This window comes from Phalacrocorax aristotelis, chromosome 22 (genome assembly GCF_949628215.1).
Source record: "Phalacrocorax aristotelis chromosome 22, bGulAri2.1, whole genome shotgun sequence".
Taxonomy (NCBI): Eukaryota; Metazoa; Chordata; class Aves; order Suliformes; family Phalacrocoracidae; genus Phalacrocorax; species Phalacrocorax aristotelis.
The window spans coordinates 3,023,816-3,041,459 of NC_134297.1; the positions used below are offsets into that span (position 1 = coordinate 3,023,816).

Below are 17,644 nucleotides of genomic sequence, written 5' to 3' on the forward strand. Positions count from 1 at the left end.
CATCCCTGCTCCCTTCTGCAGGTATCCTGTCCCTGCAGACGTGCCCCAGCCTCTCCCCTTCAGCTGGTCCCCTGCCAGCACGTGCCTGCACATGTCTGCACAGACATACCTGCACACCCTTTTTGTGGATTTCTCATCCACCTGCCTCTTTTATTTTCTCCTGGCACCTCTCCCATTTCCCCTTCCCTTGCTTTTTGCCACCTCTAATCACTTTCTGAATCCCATTCTAGTGCTGTGAAATTGTCAACCCCAGGCAGTGGCTTTCATGCCGCCCTGTGATTAATCTAGTTTATCCCAAATTATGTGGGTTTGCACCATTCATTTAAAGCTGAATGCACCCGTCCCCTTTTCCTGCAAAATATGTTCCCTTCAACTCATCTTCACTACCCTCCGAAGCCAAATCTCCAGATGAAGTGCAAGCAGAACAAGAATATCCTGCCTTTTTCTTGTGCCTTCCCCTCCAAAGGATCCCAGAACCACAAATACAACAGAGCTGCTCCTTCCATCTGCGCCTGAATGCAGGGGAGAGGGGCTGTATCAAAGCGAGGTTGGCAGAGACCCGGTGAAGCTGAAAGGAATATGCTTCCCTCCTCATCCTCCAACCGACCCATCTCTCAGGCGAAGGACTGTGCAGGTCTAGCCTGCCTTGGGCAGCCCCTTAGCATGCCTTGAGTTGGAGAGTGGTGACTGGGCCTGAGCTGAATGTGCTGGTTTTGGTAAGCACCATTATCCCTGCTGCTGTTCCCCGGAGGTTTCCATGCAAGTGCTACCACAGTGAGACAATCCTTACCAACTCCTCTGCAGTGAAGTGCATGTGTGCCACACAAACAGGAGGTCTCTGCAATGCTTTAGGGGTGAAAAAATGATGCCTGTGGGTGGTCCTTCAGGGAGGAGGGCAAAAGCTGGCTGCCTTTGAAGCATGGCTGGGCAATGTGATGCACACCTGGCCCTGGCAGCACATACTGCCTGTGTTATCTGGGAAGAATCCAGCAAAACCAGCACTCCTTGGCAGCAAAGTGACACCTTCCTTCCCCTTACCAGTTACGAACTTGAATAGCCTGCTGCCTGCCCAAAGGATACAGCAACTTGGGAAAAAATGGGGGCAACCGTCATCTCATTCTTGGGGCAAAAATCCAAAGAATGGTGCATGTGTGTGATGGGGCGGCCTGACACCATTTACAGGGACTGCCAGCCAAGCCGACAAGAGGACAGGTCCGATTCACAGCTGTGCTAGACCTGTGCCAAGAGTGGTACCCCTGTGGCAGCAGCAGTTGAGTCACCCAGACACCGCATCCCTACTGCAAAGGGAGTTTCTTCATGGGCTATACGAAACAAGGGCTCCACAGTCCATCGCCTCTTGGCTAAAACCATGGGTAAGGAGCAGAAAGTGCCAAGTGTGGAACATAGAAATGCATCTTCTCAGACCAGGATTGAGAGCAGCAAACTTGGTTCCCATGGTTACAGAGCAGCTAGCTACCCATCAGGCCCCATCTCACATCAGTAACTCTGCCACTTAATTAACTGACTGCTCGTTATTTCCTGAAATTAGCTCCTCCATCCTCCTGCTTGCCTCAGATTGTGCTCTCAGGTGCTCTACGCAGAGCAGCCTGTCTGCCTCTAGCATCCTGTTTCATTTAAAACTCAGCAAGGATTAGAAAGAGCTGGAGACAAGCCCCAGGACCAAGGGAGGGCTCCAAAGGGAAGTTTTTCTTTAGGGACATCAGCCACGTTCAGCTAGGATGAAGTAAATAGGGTCACATCAACACAGCTCAGCAGAGAACTGTGTCTTTATTTCCAGTGCCCTCAGCATTTGTGTCGCTGCAGACTTCTGCTGGCTAAAGGTCACTGGGCCCTGTCCTTTGATTATCTGCACATGAATACACATTAAAGGGTCATAACGGGATGAACTGGAGGGAGGGTTATAATTAGTTATGTTCGTAAAGTATTACTCTAGTATGGGCTGATATTTATACAAATGGGTTCGCATTGCTGAGATCTAGAAACGTGAGGCCTGGTGTGTAGTGCTCTAGTGAAGGAAGAGTTTGAGACCTGCAGCATTTACACGGAGATCCTGTGTCTCCTATGGAGAATGGGGGGGAGGAGCCCCATGCCATGGGGTGAGGGAGGGAAAGGATATTGTCCAAGGCCTGGGAGGAGGAAATCTTTCCATTTTCTCATCAGCGGAGGACTCTAATCCTACCTGTTCTCTGTTTTCTGTCTTTGCCCTTTCATCTAACATCTCCTCCTTCAGCCTCAGTCCTTGAAAACCAGCCTTTCCTGCATGGCTGCTAATATCTCTGCCTGACTGTTAATCTCTCTGCTGCTGCTGCCTCACATTTGCATCTCCCTGTCTGAGGCTGAACAAATCCACTCCAAAAAAGGAGGTTTAAAGAACTTGTTGTCAATTGAGAGTCAAACGCTGGCACGCTTTGCCCTGCAGATAATTGCTTTGTGAAGCTCTCACTGCAGTACACGCTGCTCTTCAAGAGCTGCTTTGTTCAGCTGCAGAACTCTAACAGGGGCTCGATTGCAGGAGGTGAAGAATGACCAGGGTGGGATAAGTGGCTTGTAGGCTTAGCTGTCATACATAGGTAAAGAGGAGACTACCACAGGTTGTGATAGTCATCTGATAAAGATTCGGAATAAGCATAGTGTTTTACTGAGGAATGACCCATAAAGGCACAGCTTTAGGACCTATGGAAACCAAGGACAAAAGGGACAAGTGCTGAATTGGGGTCAGTGGTATTTGAGATATAGGCTGAGATCAGAGGTTGCGTGGAGGTTGCCTTCCTCCAGGAGAGGATACTCCCAGACTGTGAAGGTTGCTTGTTCACCCCTGTGGATGATAGGGCTCTTTTGTTTTTTAGGGTGAGAGATCCCGTGCAAAAGGCAGTGAGGCGGGGTGTAAGGATGAGGCCAGGCAGCACTATTAGCACCCTGATCTCCTTACCAGTTTGTCAGTGTAGGGGGAGGGCTCGGTGGCTGCCATGTCATAGTATGGAGTCTGCAAAGGGAGTTTCTTGATTTCCTCCTCATGTTTCATGTTGTCCAAGTGAACAACCTATAATAGAGGAGAGAGAAGAGGAATGAGAAAAGCAAGTACTATCCCTCTGTCACAGCTTGGGGCAACACCTGCTTCAGGGGACACCACCTCAAGGTATCACTATGAAGGGCACTGTATCTTACCTTCTCCCTTGCTCCTACCACACTATTTGCCTCCTGTTCTCTTTCTTTCATAGTCACACCACTCAGTACCACTAATGACATTCAAAATTGTGGGGATGCTCAAAAGTCCTCATACTTAAAAGCCCATCTGAACACCATTCAATCCCTACAAAAGGGAGTAAGCGGGATCCACATATCAGCTTTCAGTTAGTGCCAATCTTTGGGATCTCTGGGGCAGACAAGTCCTTTCTTGCTGCCCCTCAATCTTAGGCCATGGACTTCTCTGATCTTGCAAACCCAGTTTTCCAAAATTTAGGTACTGTGGATACTGCTTGGAATCAGTTTTCCTTGCCAGAGGAAGGAACTTGCAGCTGGGCTGGGGAGACATACCTGGATGTCTTCTGCATTCAGGTGGCTTTTCATCTCCTGTTTCCTCTTTGGTGGAGGGACAGGTTTGTGGGATGGAGGCAAGTCAATTCTGCAGATAAAGAAGTAGTTGCTGATTAGAGAGCAAGAGAAAGGGGTCTGCTTGCTTTGATGTGATGTAACAAGCCGGATCCTGCATGCACCAAAGTTTTGACTGTGTTTGTCCCTGAACTGCCAATATCGTTGCATAAATTATTCTCAGTAACACCCTCTGTGCCCTCTTTCTCACCTTGATTAGAATTCTTAATAGAAATAAACTCCCTCCTAGCATTCTGTTCCTAATTCCAAGCAAATCCCCATGTCGGACTGCAGATCCCAAGGGTGCAGTTGGGATACCTGACTTCGGGTGCTGTTTTGGAATGGCTCCAAATCACCGAATGGGAGGTGGCTCATTTTGTGGCTGTAGGGTACCAGAAAGTGTCTGGCAGTGGTCAGTGCGAATCAACAAGGTAATATCAGCCCCAGTTGGGAGCTTACCTGGAAAGGTAGCCCCTGCCACAGGCTTCCCAGTAGGAGTTTGGATCTTCCTTATAGATGTGCTGTGCCACACAGGGACATTTATGCGTGACCCCCCAGTCAGGGGATCAGCTTTTGCCCCACAGTGTAAGGATTGGCAGCCATTATAATCCCAGCCTAGAGACTGTCTCTGCACATTCTGTTCATATGCACAGATGTGTCTAATCCTTTTACAAAACTTATTAAAACTCTGATCCGCTAATTAGCTGGGTGCCCCTCCCTTCTCTCTGTACAGACTTCACCAGATCTTCTGATAGAGATGGGTGACTTTTCTTGGCAATCCAATGGATTCCAGCATGGGGCCAGAGTGAACAGGTGCAGGGGAGAGTAAAATGGGTCCCTGAGGCTCTGCAAAACATTGACTTTATGGGTCTAAAGAAAATAAATGCTGTTAACTTTTGGAGGCTTTGGAGCGGACTCCACAACAGCGGCAGTACCGCTGGAGACTAGGGCACCATTGTTTTTCTATTCTCAGCTAAAGTGGCTCTTCTCTGCACCTGCACGGAGGGCCATTGTGGGAAGCGGACTGTCTGAATGCATCTCTATCACAGGGCCAATGATGATGATACAATTTCAACTTGTGGTGCTATTTTTTTGTGTGTGCCTTTCTGTGTCTCCTCCTCCTTTCCCCAGTTCTCTTTATTTTCTCTCCCACTATCCTCCAATGCCCTCTCTCATATGGGATTAAAAGGAGCACAAAATGTGACCAAGATGTAACAACAGTGAGGTGGGGGGTTGTGGAAGATAAAAGCAACTTCTAGCCTTTGGGCTTTCTGTGCCTCGCCTATGAGGTGGGAAGGATAGGAGGGGGTGCTCTAGTGAAAAGGCAGTGACAAGATGGAGCTTTTCAGGAAGAGGCCGGGTAAACATCTCTTCAGAGGGCTCCGTTCATGCTGCATAGGCTGAACTCCACACCACTGAATTCCTTGCTTGGGATCTGTGCTGCACAGTGCAGGGCAGAGAAAAAATACCTGTCAAAGAGGAGCCCATGGGGCATCCCCTCTCCCTGCTCTTGTATTGCCAGAGTTCATGTCTTCAGGCTGGCACAATATATACAAAACTGGAATGTTGAGTTGATGTGAATCCTTTTGGACTCTTTGGGGTACATTCAGAGGTGCTCAGGGTCTATCAGAGACCCCCCTCTGATGACAGAACATGATTCAGTCTAAAACAGGAGCCTGAAGCCATTTCCCTGAAAAAGGAGGAATAAAATCCTGTCCTGCCACTGGAGGTGAGAGTGCCACTGAGCAGTTGCACCGATTCCAAGAAAAAGCATCATCTGGGTGGACGCTGCTGTGCTCCAGTTTCCACTTAAGGCTTGTGATAAGAATTCAAAAATGGGAGAGAACAGGATGGAAAGCACTAGAAGGCCCCAAGGAAGGGAAGAAAATCAGAGGAGTGAGCCAGATGGTGGCAGACAGGAAGAAATGAAGGAAAAACAGTTTGGCACCAGGCTTTTTTTGTGTGCAGGTAGCAGAAGGGCCGGTGGTGCTCTGTCTGCTGCCCCATCCAATAGTACCTGCACCATCACTGTGCTGTACTTCCGCAAGCATGGGGCTACTTACAGGTCATTGTCCATTCCAGTGCGGTTCTTTTGTTGCCGCCTGTAGACAATAATTACGGTGACAGCCACACCGATGATGAGAGCTCCTGCAATGACGCCTCCCACGATCCCAATAATGCCTCCCGGGCCACCCTGAGGTAGTGGCTTATCTGCAATACAGAGGGAAGCACAGGAGAGAGGGTTAGAGCATCAGACAACACAACCAGTAAGGAGCGAAGACCAGTAGAACCAGGGACTCAGGGAGCAACGATGCCAACATGCTCTGAAACTGTCTCAGGTAGCCTTTTGTGGGTAGCTTCAGGAGGGAAGACAGGTCATACTGAAATGTAGTAGTCTGAGCTGAAGAGGAACAGAAGTCTGTGGCTACAGTTGCAGCCCACTGCAAGAGCTAACTGCTTCCTTAATCTAGTTGCAATTTCCCCTCAGATCAGGTGGTTATTCCTGGGTCCATGTTTCTGCTTTTGTTCTGTCCTTGAAGAAAGAAGGGTTTAGGGAACAAAGGTGCTTCTAAGCAGCCACCCTATGTGGTGCAGAGGGACTCATGTGGACCTGCTACTTGATATTATTTAACTGTCTTGAAAGCCTTCTGCAGAACTTTGTCACAGTGTCTTCACTGAATTCCTGGTGCTGTTGAAATGAAGGAGAACTTTGCTATTAATGTAGACCTTAGAAGAGGCCAATGCTCAATTTATTGAGGTGGACCAGAGGTATGTGCACACTTAACCCTTACAGAAAAGATGCCCTGAGTGTAGGATTTAGGGGTGAGGGGGAGATATATTGTATCTTGCATTTCATCTCTTGTTTGCCCCATGGCTGGAGAGCTCTATGACTTGGGCCAGCTCCTTGGTTACTTACATGGACCTCATTCAAAGGAAACCTATCCCATGGGCCTGATGGGAAAGTGCTTTGAAACGTACGATAAAAGGATTTAATTTGCTCTACCTTCCAACCTAATTAAACTTGAAAACTAGCTAATTGGTACTTTGTACTTACAGCTCCGGCAGTGATGAAAGAAGGAGATAATTGGAATGGAGGAAGAAGGAGGAGGAGAAGGAAAAGAAATTCAGGGGAGGGGAGTGAGACAGGGATGAGGGAGCAAGGTGCTTTGTAGAACTTGTCTGTCAGACCTAATTTTTATACTTTTCTTAATGCACTGGCTACTGGCTGCTCTTAGAGACTAGATATTGGACTATATGGACCTTATTCTGAAACAATTACGGCTTTGGGTATTATAGTGGTAGCAAGTATCTCCACTAAACTGGCCATCCCAAGGCCTCAAAATTATACCCACTTTACATGCGTGCATGGCTATAAAATGTATATGCACACATTCCCAAACCACAAAGGACAACTTATACAGGATTTTTCAGGGTGAAAACCTGCCATTTATTCCCACCTCCCATCCATGGATTCAGCACTTGCTTAGCTCAAAGCCTGGGCTCCCTGAAGTCCTACGTACCAGGTGCAATTGCAGAGCTGAATGTGCTGAATAGTTGCCAACAGCCTATTCCCAGATCTCACCTCAACAGCCAGCCTTCTTCACCTTTCAGATTTGCTGCTGTCATCCAGAAGTGAACTGAGGTGTATAAATATTTCCCAGGGAAATCCCCTCTCTGGTCAATACCAACAAATCGCACAGCAGAGAACTGGCATGTTTACTGCATCAGTACAAAACACTTGAACTCCCAGCACCATGCTGAGGCATTGCTACCAATGAAGAATTTGCCCTGGGAATTGTCTTGACACTGATCCCCCATCCCTTTCCATGAAAACCTGGTTTTCTCTTGCCTTGCAAGGACATCCCAGAGCCTCCATCAGTCTGCATCCCACATGCTGCCTTCCCCTGTTCCTTAATTAAGAGCTCAGAGTTGTGTGTCTTCAAGTGGCAGGATGCTGTAGTCATCAGAACATGAGGCCCCGCTCCCCACTGTCCTCAGCAGTGGCAGTTACTTTTATTTCTATTCCCTTCTCCATGAGCCACATTACCTTGTAAATAATATTTCTGCCTTGAGACAGCTCACTTACAGCCATGCTCAGGCAGACAGCTGACATGTTGCAATCCAAACCCCGTGACACCATTCGAGATTGTGGCAGGGACAGCGACTATAAAGAATCTTCCACTCACTTTGGCTGGGGCATTTTCATGATGAATTGTCCCCTAATGGCTTTCTGGATGGCAGGTAGCGAGCAGAGAACATCAGCTTCCTGCTACCGCTGTAAATCAGTAGGTGTCTATATGTGTGTGAGGGAAAAGGGTGGAAGGAGAAAGAGGGAAAGGGAAATAAGTAAAGCTAAAATTCATCTCCAGGAACTTGAACAGGGCTGTGTAATAGTGGAAAGGGGCCAGGAAAATTTAAAGGTGGGAAAATACAGCCATCCGTTTCCAGGAGAGGGATAAATATAGGGCAGTGCAGATGAGAAGGAAAGAATGGAGGAGCACAAAGGAAAATGCAGATGTTTTGGGGTGTCTACCAGAGTACTTCCTTCTTGCCAAGCTCTGAAGACTATGGTATAAACATCCTGGTGCTGGCACCCATCCAAGCTGCCTGAGACAGGACTGTGTGGCAATGCCGTGCTTCCACAGAATGGCAAGTACCAGACAATGACAAAATCCTATGGCAACAAGCCCTGCCCCTACATGTGCAGGTCTCTTTCTTGAGGACAGGCTGACCCATCCTGCAAAATCGTTGGTCACATCTTTGTAGAGTCTAACTAGGAAACTGTGAAAGCCAACAGAGATAATTGCTGACAATAAGAGGAAACACCAGGAGACAAGGAAGACAAATGAGAGATGAAGGTCCCAAGAGAGCAATAAAGTGCAGAGGAGAGAAGAAAACAGGAAGAGATGGAAACGGACCTTTCTTTCTGCTGGCACTTCCGTCTTTCGTTTTCCCTCCCCCCACCCTGCCCCTTTTATAAACCTTCCTTCATCTGCATCCCCTCCTGTTTATTTCCTCAGTCTCCTGTTCCTGGTGAAGAGCTGTGGCTAGTATTCTTCGGAGGGCTCACCTGCAACCCAGCCTATTTCCTTCCCTCCTCTGTGTGCATTACCTCTTTAACAGGTAAAGTCAGAGGCACCAACTGGGCTTTTCTGGAGGGCAGGGTGGCTGCAAGAAATGGTGTTGTAATTCAAACAGGAGGGCACTGGGAAAGCCTCAGGACAAGATGGTAAGAACTGGCAGCTGAGGATTCAGTTACATTGACAGGGCTTTTGGGCAGGCCTGGGAAGATGTTTGCAAGGCTTGTGAATCAGGATCAGAAGAAATTCGCAGGACAGCTCAGGGGCCTCCAGACTGGAGTGGGAAAAGGCTTTGCCAATTAAAAATGCAAAACCCCTTGCTCTGTGTCATGCTCAAATAACCTAAAACTCTCCAAAAAGTTTGTGCAAAGCAATTGTCAATGAGGCAGGTACCAGAGAACCCAAAGGGGCTGAACGAACAGCTCAGCCTTATCTGGATGTCTAAGGGCTGCTGGGAACTCCTCATTCTTACTGGAAACAGAATTAATTCACAGTACTAGAGTTAAGGAGAAAAGAAGGATACCGCACCCCCAGCGTCTTTCAGAGCAGTTTTGTTTGTTACTTTGTTCTCCCACGGCTCTTCTGGAGTTGGAAACAGACTTTCCTGGAAGAAAAGTGGCTATCCATCTGTAAAGATCCTTCCCGGTCACCTGATGGGGTGTGTGTCTGAGTTTCCAAAAGTAACCAGTAGCAGATTAAGATCTTCCTACCAAGTTGGAAGATCAATTAAAACATTTTGAGAGGTGCTGATACTGTAATCCACCAGTCCCAATGCTCAGTTAAATCACATGCAGCATTCCAATGATGTCAGTTGTTCACATCTCCCAGATAAGTGAAGAATGTCCACTAGACAAGAATGGCCATCCCGGAGAAATGTATCAGGCATAATCACAGTACACTACTGATGCATAGTTTCATAGCATTGGCTATGAAAAAACCCTTGTCCAAACAGCTGCAGGGCTGATGACTGAGTCTGTATGGACAGAGCCGTGGCTCAGATCTACTGCAAACAGCCATGGTAGCAATTCAAAGCACAGAGACAAACGGACGGAGCTGTCCACACGCGCCGTGCCCACAGGGTGAAATAGTGCAGCTGCAGAGCGCAATAGTAAATAACGATAGAGGAACAATGAGGGCTTTGGAGAACCAGCTTGCAGGAGAGCAAGAGAGATGTTCCCAAAGGGGACTTGAAGGGAGGCAAAGACGGATAAACTGGAAAGCTTCCAGAGAAGGGTATGTCAGAGCAGACAAAATGACTCATTTGCTCTTGGTATGGGGGGAGTGATGTGGGGGACTTTGCAAAAGGAAAGGTAAGAGGCAGAGTTTGTCATGCTTTTGGAAGTAAGGCCTCTTCCCTCCTTAAAGCTACTTGTGTGGCTGGGATATTTTCATCATGAAGCAGCCTGGCTGTTCAAGACTTGAGACTTGAGAGTGGGGTATGTTACATTCCCACCAAGGTCATGTGCCTGCCTGGGATTGACTTTTTATGTAAAGCTGTGATCAGCCAGATAATTTTGCACTTGCTGCAGTATATGCACAGTGACATCCAGCCTGGGCAGGTAGGGAGGAGCAGATCTGTGGAATGGGGTCCTACACGAATTGCACAGACAGCTGTGGTGTGGGACAAAGGTCCTGGCAGGCAGGAAGGCTCCATTTGGATGAGAGCGCTGGGTCTCATATTGGTACTGTCTTCTTTCTATCCTGACTGACTGCCATGTATTCAGCTGACCCAGGGGCAGCCTGAGCCCCACCTAATAGCTAATGCACTAACCTGCATCCCCCAGGTAAATCTGGAAGCCGAGTCAGTCTCTGGGCCCAGTTCACTGCAGCTCTGAGTGAAGCTAGTTTGCTCAAAGAGAGCTGTACACTTTTCTCCTGTCTTTGCCTCCTAACTTCAACTTCATCCCTCAGTGCTTCACAGAAAACCAGCATAACAACACACAACACCCCTGATAAGCCATTTGTGCAAAGATCTGCCTGCATCTGTAACCAATTACAAAGTAGGGTTCCCTTTCCATTTATTTCTTCCCTACACAAAACAAATCCCCATCCATTTCATGGCTGGCTAGCCAAGCCACTCAGCGATGTGCTGCCTTGCTCACAGACACATTGCAAATCAATGGGAAGGAATTGTGATTCTTCTCCTTTATGCTAGCAGCTTTGAAGCTCTTCTAGCTGCCAGCCTTGCTAGGGTTAATGTTACCTTCGTGCTCAATTGCATCCCTGTTCACAGGCATATACAGCCTGCATGTCTAAAGCAGCCTGTCCTAGTACAGTGCCAGCTCAAAGTAAGCCCGTCTGTGACCTGGATTGTCACCCTGATCCAGTAGGTGTTAGCGCTTGTTGGACTGTTTCTGCCTGCTGAACCTTTGAGCAAGACAATGAGATCAGATGATCCATATTTATAATACATCCCACCTGACACATTCCAGGGAGCCTGAGACTCAGCAAGTTCACAGCGCTAAATTAAACTGAGTTGAAAAGCTTGGCAGAACAAATACATCTCCAGTTTGGTTTTAAAGACAAGAGCAGGACTGGCTAATTTGAGACACACTCCAATAGCATGCACACCCCTAGGCACAAGCTGGTTCAGAGCTTCGTGATGCTTTGTGTTTGCAAAGGGTTAATGAAATGCTGTTCCCAGGAGAGCCAGAGATGTGAGCTGGCAGAGCTGGTGGGCCGAAGGGTAGGATAAACAGCAGGGCTTGTAAGTCACTGGAAATTTTAAAGGGATCTTAAGCCTGAGGGAGGAGAGGTGGGGTAGGTTTCTCTGAGGGCAGTTCCCTTCACTGTGTATATTAAGAGAATCCCTTGCAGGGACAGCTAAGCATCCAGAGGATAAAAGGGATTAAGAAGGGAAAGGCACTGCTTGAAAAGCTGGCACTGGACCATTAGCGTGTGAGGTTGAAATGTGCCGTCCTGCCTCTCAGCAGCAGCATTTCATTCATCCATCAGAGCCGGGTTCAAAATCTTCATGACCCTTCCCTTTGCCCTGGCCTGAAGTGGAGAGAAGGGCAACACAACATTTTGGTCTCCTCTCACCCAGGCCCTGCTCAGACCTTGCTCCAGCTCAGACCCTCGCCTAACTTCAAGTGGAGGTGACCAGGCTGCAAGAAACACTTGTAAAAGCACTTCACAGTGAGGAGAATCTGTCCCTGTGCAAACACAGATCAACCTTCTATGGTCAATTTGCAGTCTGCAGCACCACTTAACCCCTGCAGTATCCAGAACCAGCTCTGTTACCAAGTGCTCTTCATCTGGTGACATGTGGCGAGAGAAAGAGGGGGAGTTAGACCTCAGCATGGGGAAGAGGAGTGATTTGGTTAGCAAAGGTGGCTGGCCGGGTTTTCAGGGTCGGAAGAGTATCTGGGCCTCACTTGGTGACAAAAGCATAGCAAGAGCAGAGCTGATCCAGCAGCCCTCCCCATCCCTGCCTCCCAGAGACTCCTCCAGCTACAGAAGGAGCTCAGGACCTGCTAGCAAAAGAAGGTGCTTCTGGTCTTGTGTCACCTCAGGAGCTGGAGATGCAGCCAGCCAAGCAAAGGTTAAACACCAAAATGAAGGCAGAGCTGCTTTGATGTAAGTCAGAAGGAATTTTAAAATCCGTCACAGCCTCTCCCGTTGGGGTGTTTGTTGATGTAACTCTCATTTACGCAATGAGCCACCACACATGCGAGTGCCAAGGCATGGCTGCAATCCTGACACTGCCACCGCACAGGGCTTCAGCCTCATTTCCCTGGAAATCCCCCACTGCACAGGCTGGGTCCGTAGGGCCCCAGTGAGGCAGGATTGCTCGCCTCCCACACAGGGCTACTCCCCTTGCTGCTGCGCCTCCCTGCATCTGGTCCGAGCTAACGGGTGCTGGGAGGGCCTCGGTTATATTGTATATTTTGAGTGGAGCCAAAAGCCAGTGTCACCAAGGGTAGTTAAACAAACAAATGCTCCTGATCGCTCTCTGAATTGTTCCTTCCTCTCCTTCCCACAAGTGGGAATCCCTCACAACTGCCAAGCCCCTCTATGAGAGCCCTGATATATCCCCTCTCTTATTCCTCTCTGCTAAAGACCAGCCAACTGGGTATCCCCTGGGTCCTAAGTGCATTCGGAGCATGGGTATCCCACTGTCTAGGTACTAATCACAACATCCCTTTAAGATGCCTGCCCACTTTGCTTTCCTCTGTAATTTTTACTATCCCGACTGGCACTTGAAGACTTTGCAAACCACTTGCCTGTCTCTGATGAGGTTTTGGGAGAGCTTGGCAGTGTGTTGTGCAGATCCAGCCCTCCCTGGGGTGCCTGCTTTGAAAAGCATGCCCAACTGCAAGTGGACACATAGATGTGCTTGGTATTAGTGGAGATTACACACACATTGCAGCAAAGGCAATTGCTTTGCCACTCACCAAGGGTGGAGGCATCTAGGCTCTCTCCAGTAATAACCAGCTTTCTCCCTTTCCTCTCCTGCAGGGGAAGCAGCGGAGCCATCCTTAGTTAAGTAGCATCTGGTTAAGTAGCTGCTGGCTGCAAAAGCATGTCTGGAATGCAGCTTTAACCCCTGGTGACCTTCCCTTGCAATGCTTCCCAGTGGCCAGTAACAAGGATGGGGTTTGGAGAGCAGCAACAGGAGCAGTGTGTTAAGAGATGAGAACTGACTGCTGCAGAGTAGCTGTTGTAGTGGGAGCACTCCTGCAGGTACCTCTCACTGGGCTGGTTTTTCCTCCACTCCTGAAGCAAAGAGTAGCAGTTTTTAAACAGCACCTGAGAACATGGTTTGAGAGCTTAGTAAGGAAGCCTTTTCTCTGTGTGAAAAGACAGAGCTTAGCAAAGTCATTACTGTGCAACAGAAAGGGCCAGTTGTTCAGAGGGTGCAACAGCAAGCAGTCTTTTGCAGCAGTGTCCACTCATAGAAACTGAGCCCCTCTGTATGTGCACACGTATGCTACATCCCTGCACTTTCCTCTCAGCCAAGGAATGTCTGCATTAACTCCAGATTCTGGGATGTCCCTGTCTTTCTGTGCTACTCTGGCTCTAGCAAAGAGGGGCAAGACATGATCTGGTTGTCTCTAACCCATCTATCCAAATCCAGCACAAACCTCACCCTGCCCTCTCTCCACCCCACTTGGCCAACACCACAGACCCCCCTGCCTTCCCAGAACCAGTGACTTCACAGCTCAGTGCAGCAGTATGGAGAGTGCCCTAGCCTGTTCTGGGGGAGAAGATGGGCCCTGGAGAAGATGGGAAATATTATCTGACGTTTCCTCTGCCTCCCAGCCCTTAATTTTAGTTCTGCTTCATTTCCTTGCAGCTCAACAGAGTAATGAACAATCAAATCCCTTTAGTAATTTATTTCTTCTGCTGTACAGTTTTGAGGAGGTGATGACACTTGAAATTGCCTCTCCTGGAGGGATGAAGGGGCCAGATCCTGAAGCCCATTACACCTGACTGTGTCTCCCTCGATCTTAGCAGCCTGCCCAGAGCACAGCGTGGTCCCAAATCCATGTTTAGCCAGAGATACAGCCTTGTTCCCTTGATGAGTCCATTAAGGTCATGCTATTACAAGCAGCCACCAGATGAATTCTGTCAGATAGAAGGTACAAGAACAGCAGCTCAGACTCTTATCATTTGCGTTAATAGAGTTAATTTGCTCAGCAGTCTTCAGCAGCACTCCTGGGAATGTCTCACTCGACTTGGCCATGTGCCCTGGGCTGTATTTGTCTCCTGTTGCCTCCAGGGTGCTTACAGCACGGGACAGCTGTTTCTTGAATGTCCCAAAGGATGAGATCAGCTCCCTGTTTGCGTCTACTCAGGGAGACTGCTGGGAGTTAGGTGCAGAGCATGTGCGGCAAGGCGAGGAGGAACTGCTCTGCTTCTCTGTCATCTGGCCAAAAGTGCACGAACAGTTGTGCAAATGACAAGGTGGACAGGACTACCGTTCTCTTATCTCCCCTGGTAGCTGCAGCAGCAAGGAGGGCTCGAGGCTGCAGTGCCTCTTCACACACGCTTTCCTTCTCTCCTCTCCCACAACCTCCCAAATACCCTTGAGGCCTGCTGCAGTCCACACAAAAGAATGACTCTTCAGCCTCCTGGAGCAAGGAGGGAGCTGCCAGCCATTCTGCAGTGATGTGCAAGAACGAAGCTGTTGGATGCTCATGTGGCTCTGACCTGGACTCTAGTGCCACTGCCTCCCTTCCGACTCCTCACAAGCATCTTACTGACTGGCATTGCTGAGGGTAGAAATCTGCTTCTCCCAAGCCAGGGTGGTCACTGTGCCTGCACTGACTGAGTGAAAGCAGCTGCAGCATGTCCCCGGCTATCCTTATTCAGTCCTGCTCCAGGAGAGGGACAATGATGCAGAAGGCAACTCAGACTTTATGTTCCTGACCCTTTTCCTAATTTCTCCCTCCTGTTAATGGCCATTAAAGTCTCCTAACACACCTTCCCTCCTACCTTCTCAAATGTGTTGCAAGCTCTGTGAGACAGTCTCTGCCCTAGCATGGAACCACCTATATTTAGCTGTGTAACCTTATTCAGCTGGGTATTTGTTAGCTGGCACACAGGGAGCTTCCCCCATCTCTGATATAGATCAGATGGAAAAGCTGGAAGGAGAGTCATCAGTCAGTATGAAAGAGAAGCTGTGAAGGCCAGGCGATTGGTACAAAAACTAGGGTTACCCTGAGGAATACAACAGGAATAAACAAAATCTCTGCAATGCTCTATAGGCACTTTGCCAGATGGATATGGTCAAGAGGGCAGTAATGATTCAGAAAAGGCAGAAGATTTGAATAACTATTCATGATCTGTCTTTGGAGACCAAAAGACATTTGTTTGTGGCTTCTGAGACGCATTTCTGCATGTGTGAGGATGAGAAGACTGAGGAGCTTGCTGGACACCATCTCCTTGGATACTCCACTTTGTATAAGCAAACAGATAGGTTGAAAGATCCCTAACTCACTGCTGTTAGTTTTTTCTATTTGTTGGAATAGTTAAATTCTGAAAGGTTAAATCTAGCAGACTGGAAGAAGACACAGGGAATGACTTGAATACCACAGGGCGATTGCTGGCACCAAAGAAAAAGCTAACACAGGTTCCAGTTGATAAAGAATGAAAAGGCAGGAATACAATCAATGCTAGTCTACATGGTTTGTGGGAAATGGGTCTTGTCAAGCACAATGTCATTTTTTGCCTACTAAACCAGTCATCTCATCAAAGTAAGTGTAGAAATTGAATAGAAAATAGATTAAGAATGGCTAACTGACAGGTCTCAGAAGGAGTTGTCAAGAGGGAATCACTGCCACTGGGCATGTTTCTACAGAGTCCACAGGGAGAGGTGGTGGGCCTGATGCTACTCAATGCTTTCATAGGGCTTGTGGAAATAATGACAACCTCAGTGCCTTAGCAATCCCTAGATGAGACAGAGGTTAGTGTATTTGTAAAGAAGCTCATTAATAGACCATTATAATTCAGCCATTGCAATACTCTCTATCCCTGATGAAGCACCAGTATTTTTAAAAGGAAGAGGACCCAGAAGGGAAGAATGCAGAAAATGCCTGAGTATAGCTTTTCAGTAAGTCTATTGAAAGTGGACCTTAAAGGATGTTTCTTAACACCTCCTGAGTGAAAAAGAAACTGGCGCCAACCTGTAGCAGAGTAACAGGAACAGGGAAGGGCTGGGAATTGAACACAGAGTCCCAGAGCCTGCCAGAGCTGATCAGTCACAAGGTCATGCTGTAACCCACTGACAAGCGCTCCCCATCTCTAAATCTCTTTCTCCCCACCCTAATCCCCTGCTGTGTGTCAGCCTTTTTGGCTCAACAGTCAGCTGCATGCTGAGAGAGGGGAGGTGATCCCCTCTCTGACACAGGGAAGGTTGCGGGCAGTAAGGAAAGAGCATCCTAGGGAGGGGAGAGGGGTCTCAAAGCCTCTGTGGAAGGTGCAAGAGCTGCCTCCGCACATCCCTCTGTGTGGGGACGGGCTCCACACATCTTTCTCTGCAGCTCCCCATATTCTGTTGCTCAGGTAACACTTTCAAGACAGGTTATCCAAGCAAATTTTTAGGTCAGCTATAATTGGGAAATCTTGCATGGAGCTATAAAACATCAGTTAATATGCTGGAACTATCTAGTTAAATGCCAATTATAAAACCCCATAAGCTCCTCAACTCAAATACATTAATAACATAATTAAACATTTATTGCTTATGCAAATTAAAAGTTAAGTTAATCGGACATCAACAAAACCCCAGGAAGTGACCATTTAAGTAACTAATTTCTATTTAATTATGATTCCTTCCTATTATAAAGCCCCCACGCCATTATTTCTGGCTCCTCTGCAGTGTTTGCTCGAGCCATTCAGACTTGGCATTCCCATTCCAGTATCCATTCATAATCCCAGACAGCTGCAGCATTCAGATCAACAGCCGTGGACCTCACACAGCTGGCAGCAGCTGGACTGGGTGCCCCTCCTACTTGTTGCTCCATCTCCTATCTCCTCCTTGGCTAAGCTACTAGGAAGGGCACAGCCCGAATTAAGTCTCCCCCAGATTCAGGGTGAGTAGAGGAAGGGGTATGCACGGGACCTGCTGGGGATGGCGACAGCAAGCATTTTGTATATATCCCATAGGCAGAAGTATGCTCTGACAAGCAAGATAAGGTTTTAGATCTCCTGAGTCCACCCCTGAGCCTTTTCCCTGGTTCCCCTACCTTCACTGAAGTAATTTCACTTCTCTGTATCACCCACCCTGGGGAAGGGCACTCTTTTGCACAGCAGGTAAATTATGGACCTCAGGGGATGAGCGTTTCATGATGGGATCAGCTCCTTGGGTGGACAAATCTGTGGGCCAGCAGAAAGCTCCTGTTCATTATTATTGTAAAGTGGTAATTGAAAGGGCTGGGGGCTACAGAAGGACAATGAGATGCGGCCAGGAGATGGCAAATGAAGCATTTTTTTCCCTCAAGGGATGG

General features: G+C 48.2%; 1 protein-coding gene across 2 annotated transcripts in view; it reads right to left on the reverse strand.

Annotated features, from left to right (window-relative positions):
• The window catches only part of NECTIN1 (nectin cell adhesion molecule 1), a 104,009-nt gene that overhangs the window by 10,687 nt on the left and 75,678 nt on the right, over positions 1-17,644 (reverse strand). For both annotated transcript variants that reach the window (XM_075116434.1, XM_075116435.1), the window contains exons 6-8: positions 5,673-5,820; positions 3,556-3,643; positions 2,951-3,061 (exon numbers count right to left, since the gene is read on the reverse strand). In XM_075116434.1, coding sequence (XP_074972535.1) covers positions 2,951-3,061; positions 3,556-3,643; positions 5,673-5,820 — 347 coding nt within the window. The remainder of the gene's footprint in view (positions 1-2,950; positions 3,062-3,555; positions 3,644-5,672; positions 5,821-17,644) is intronic.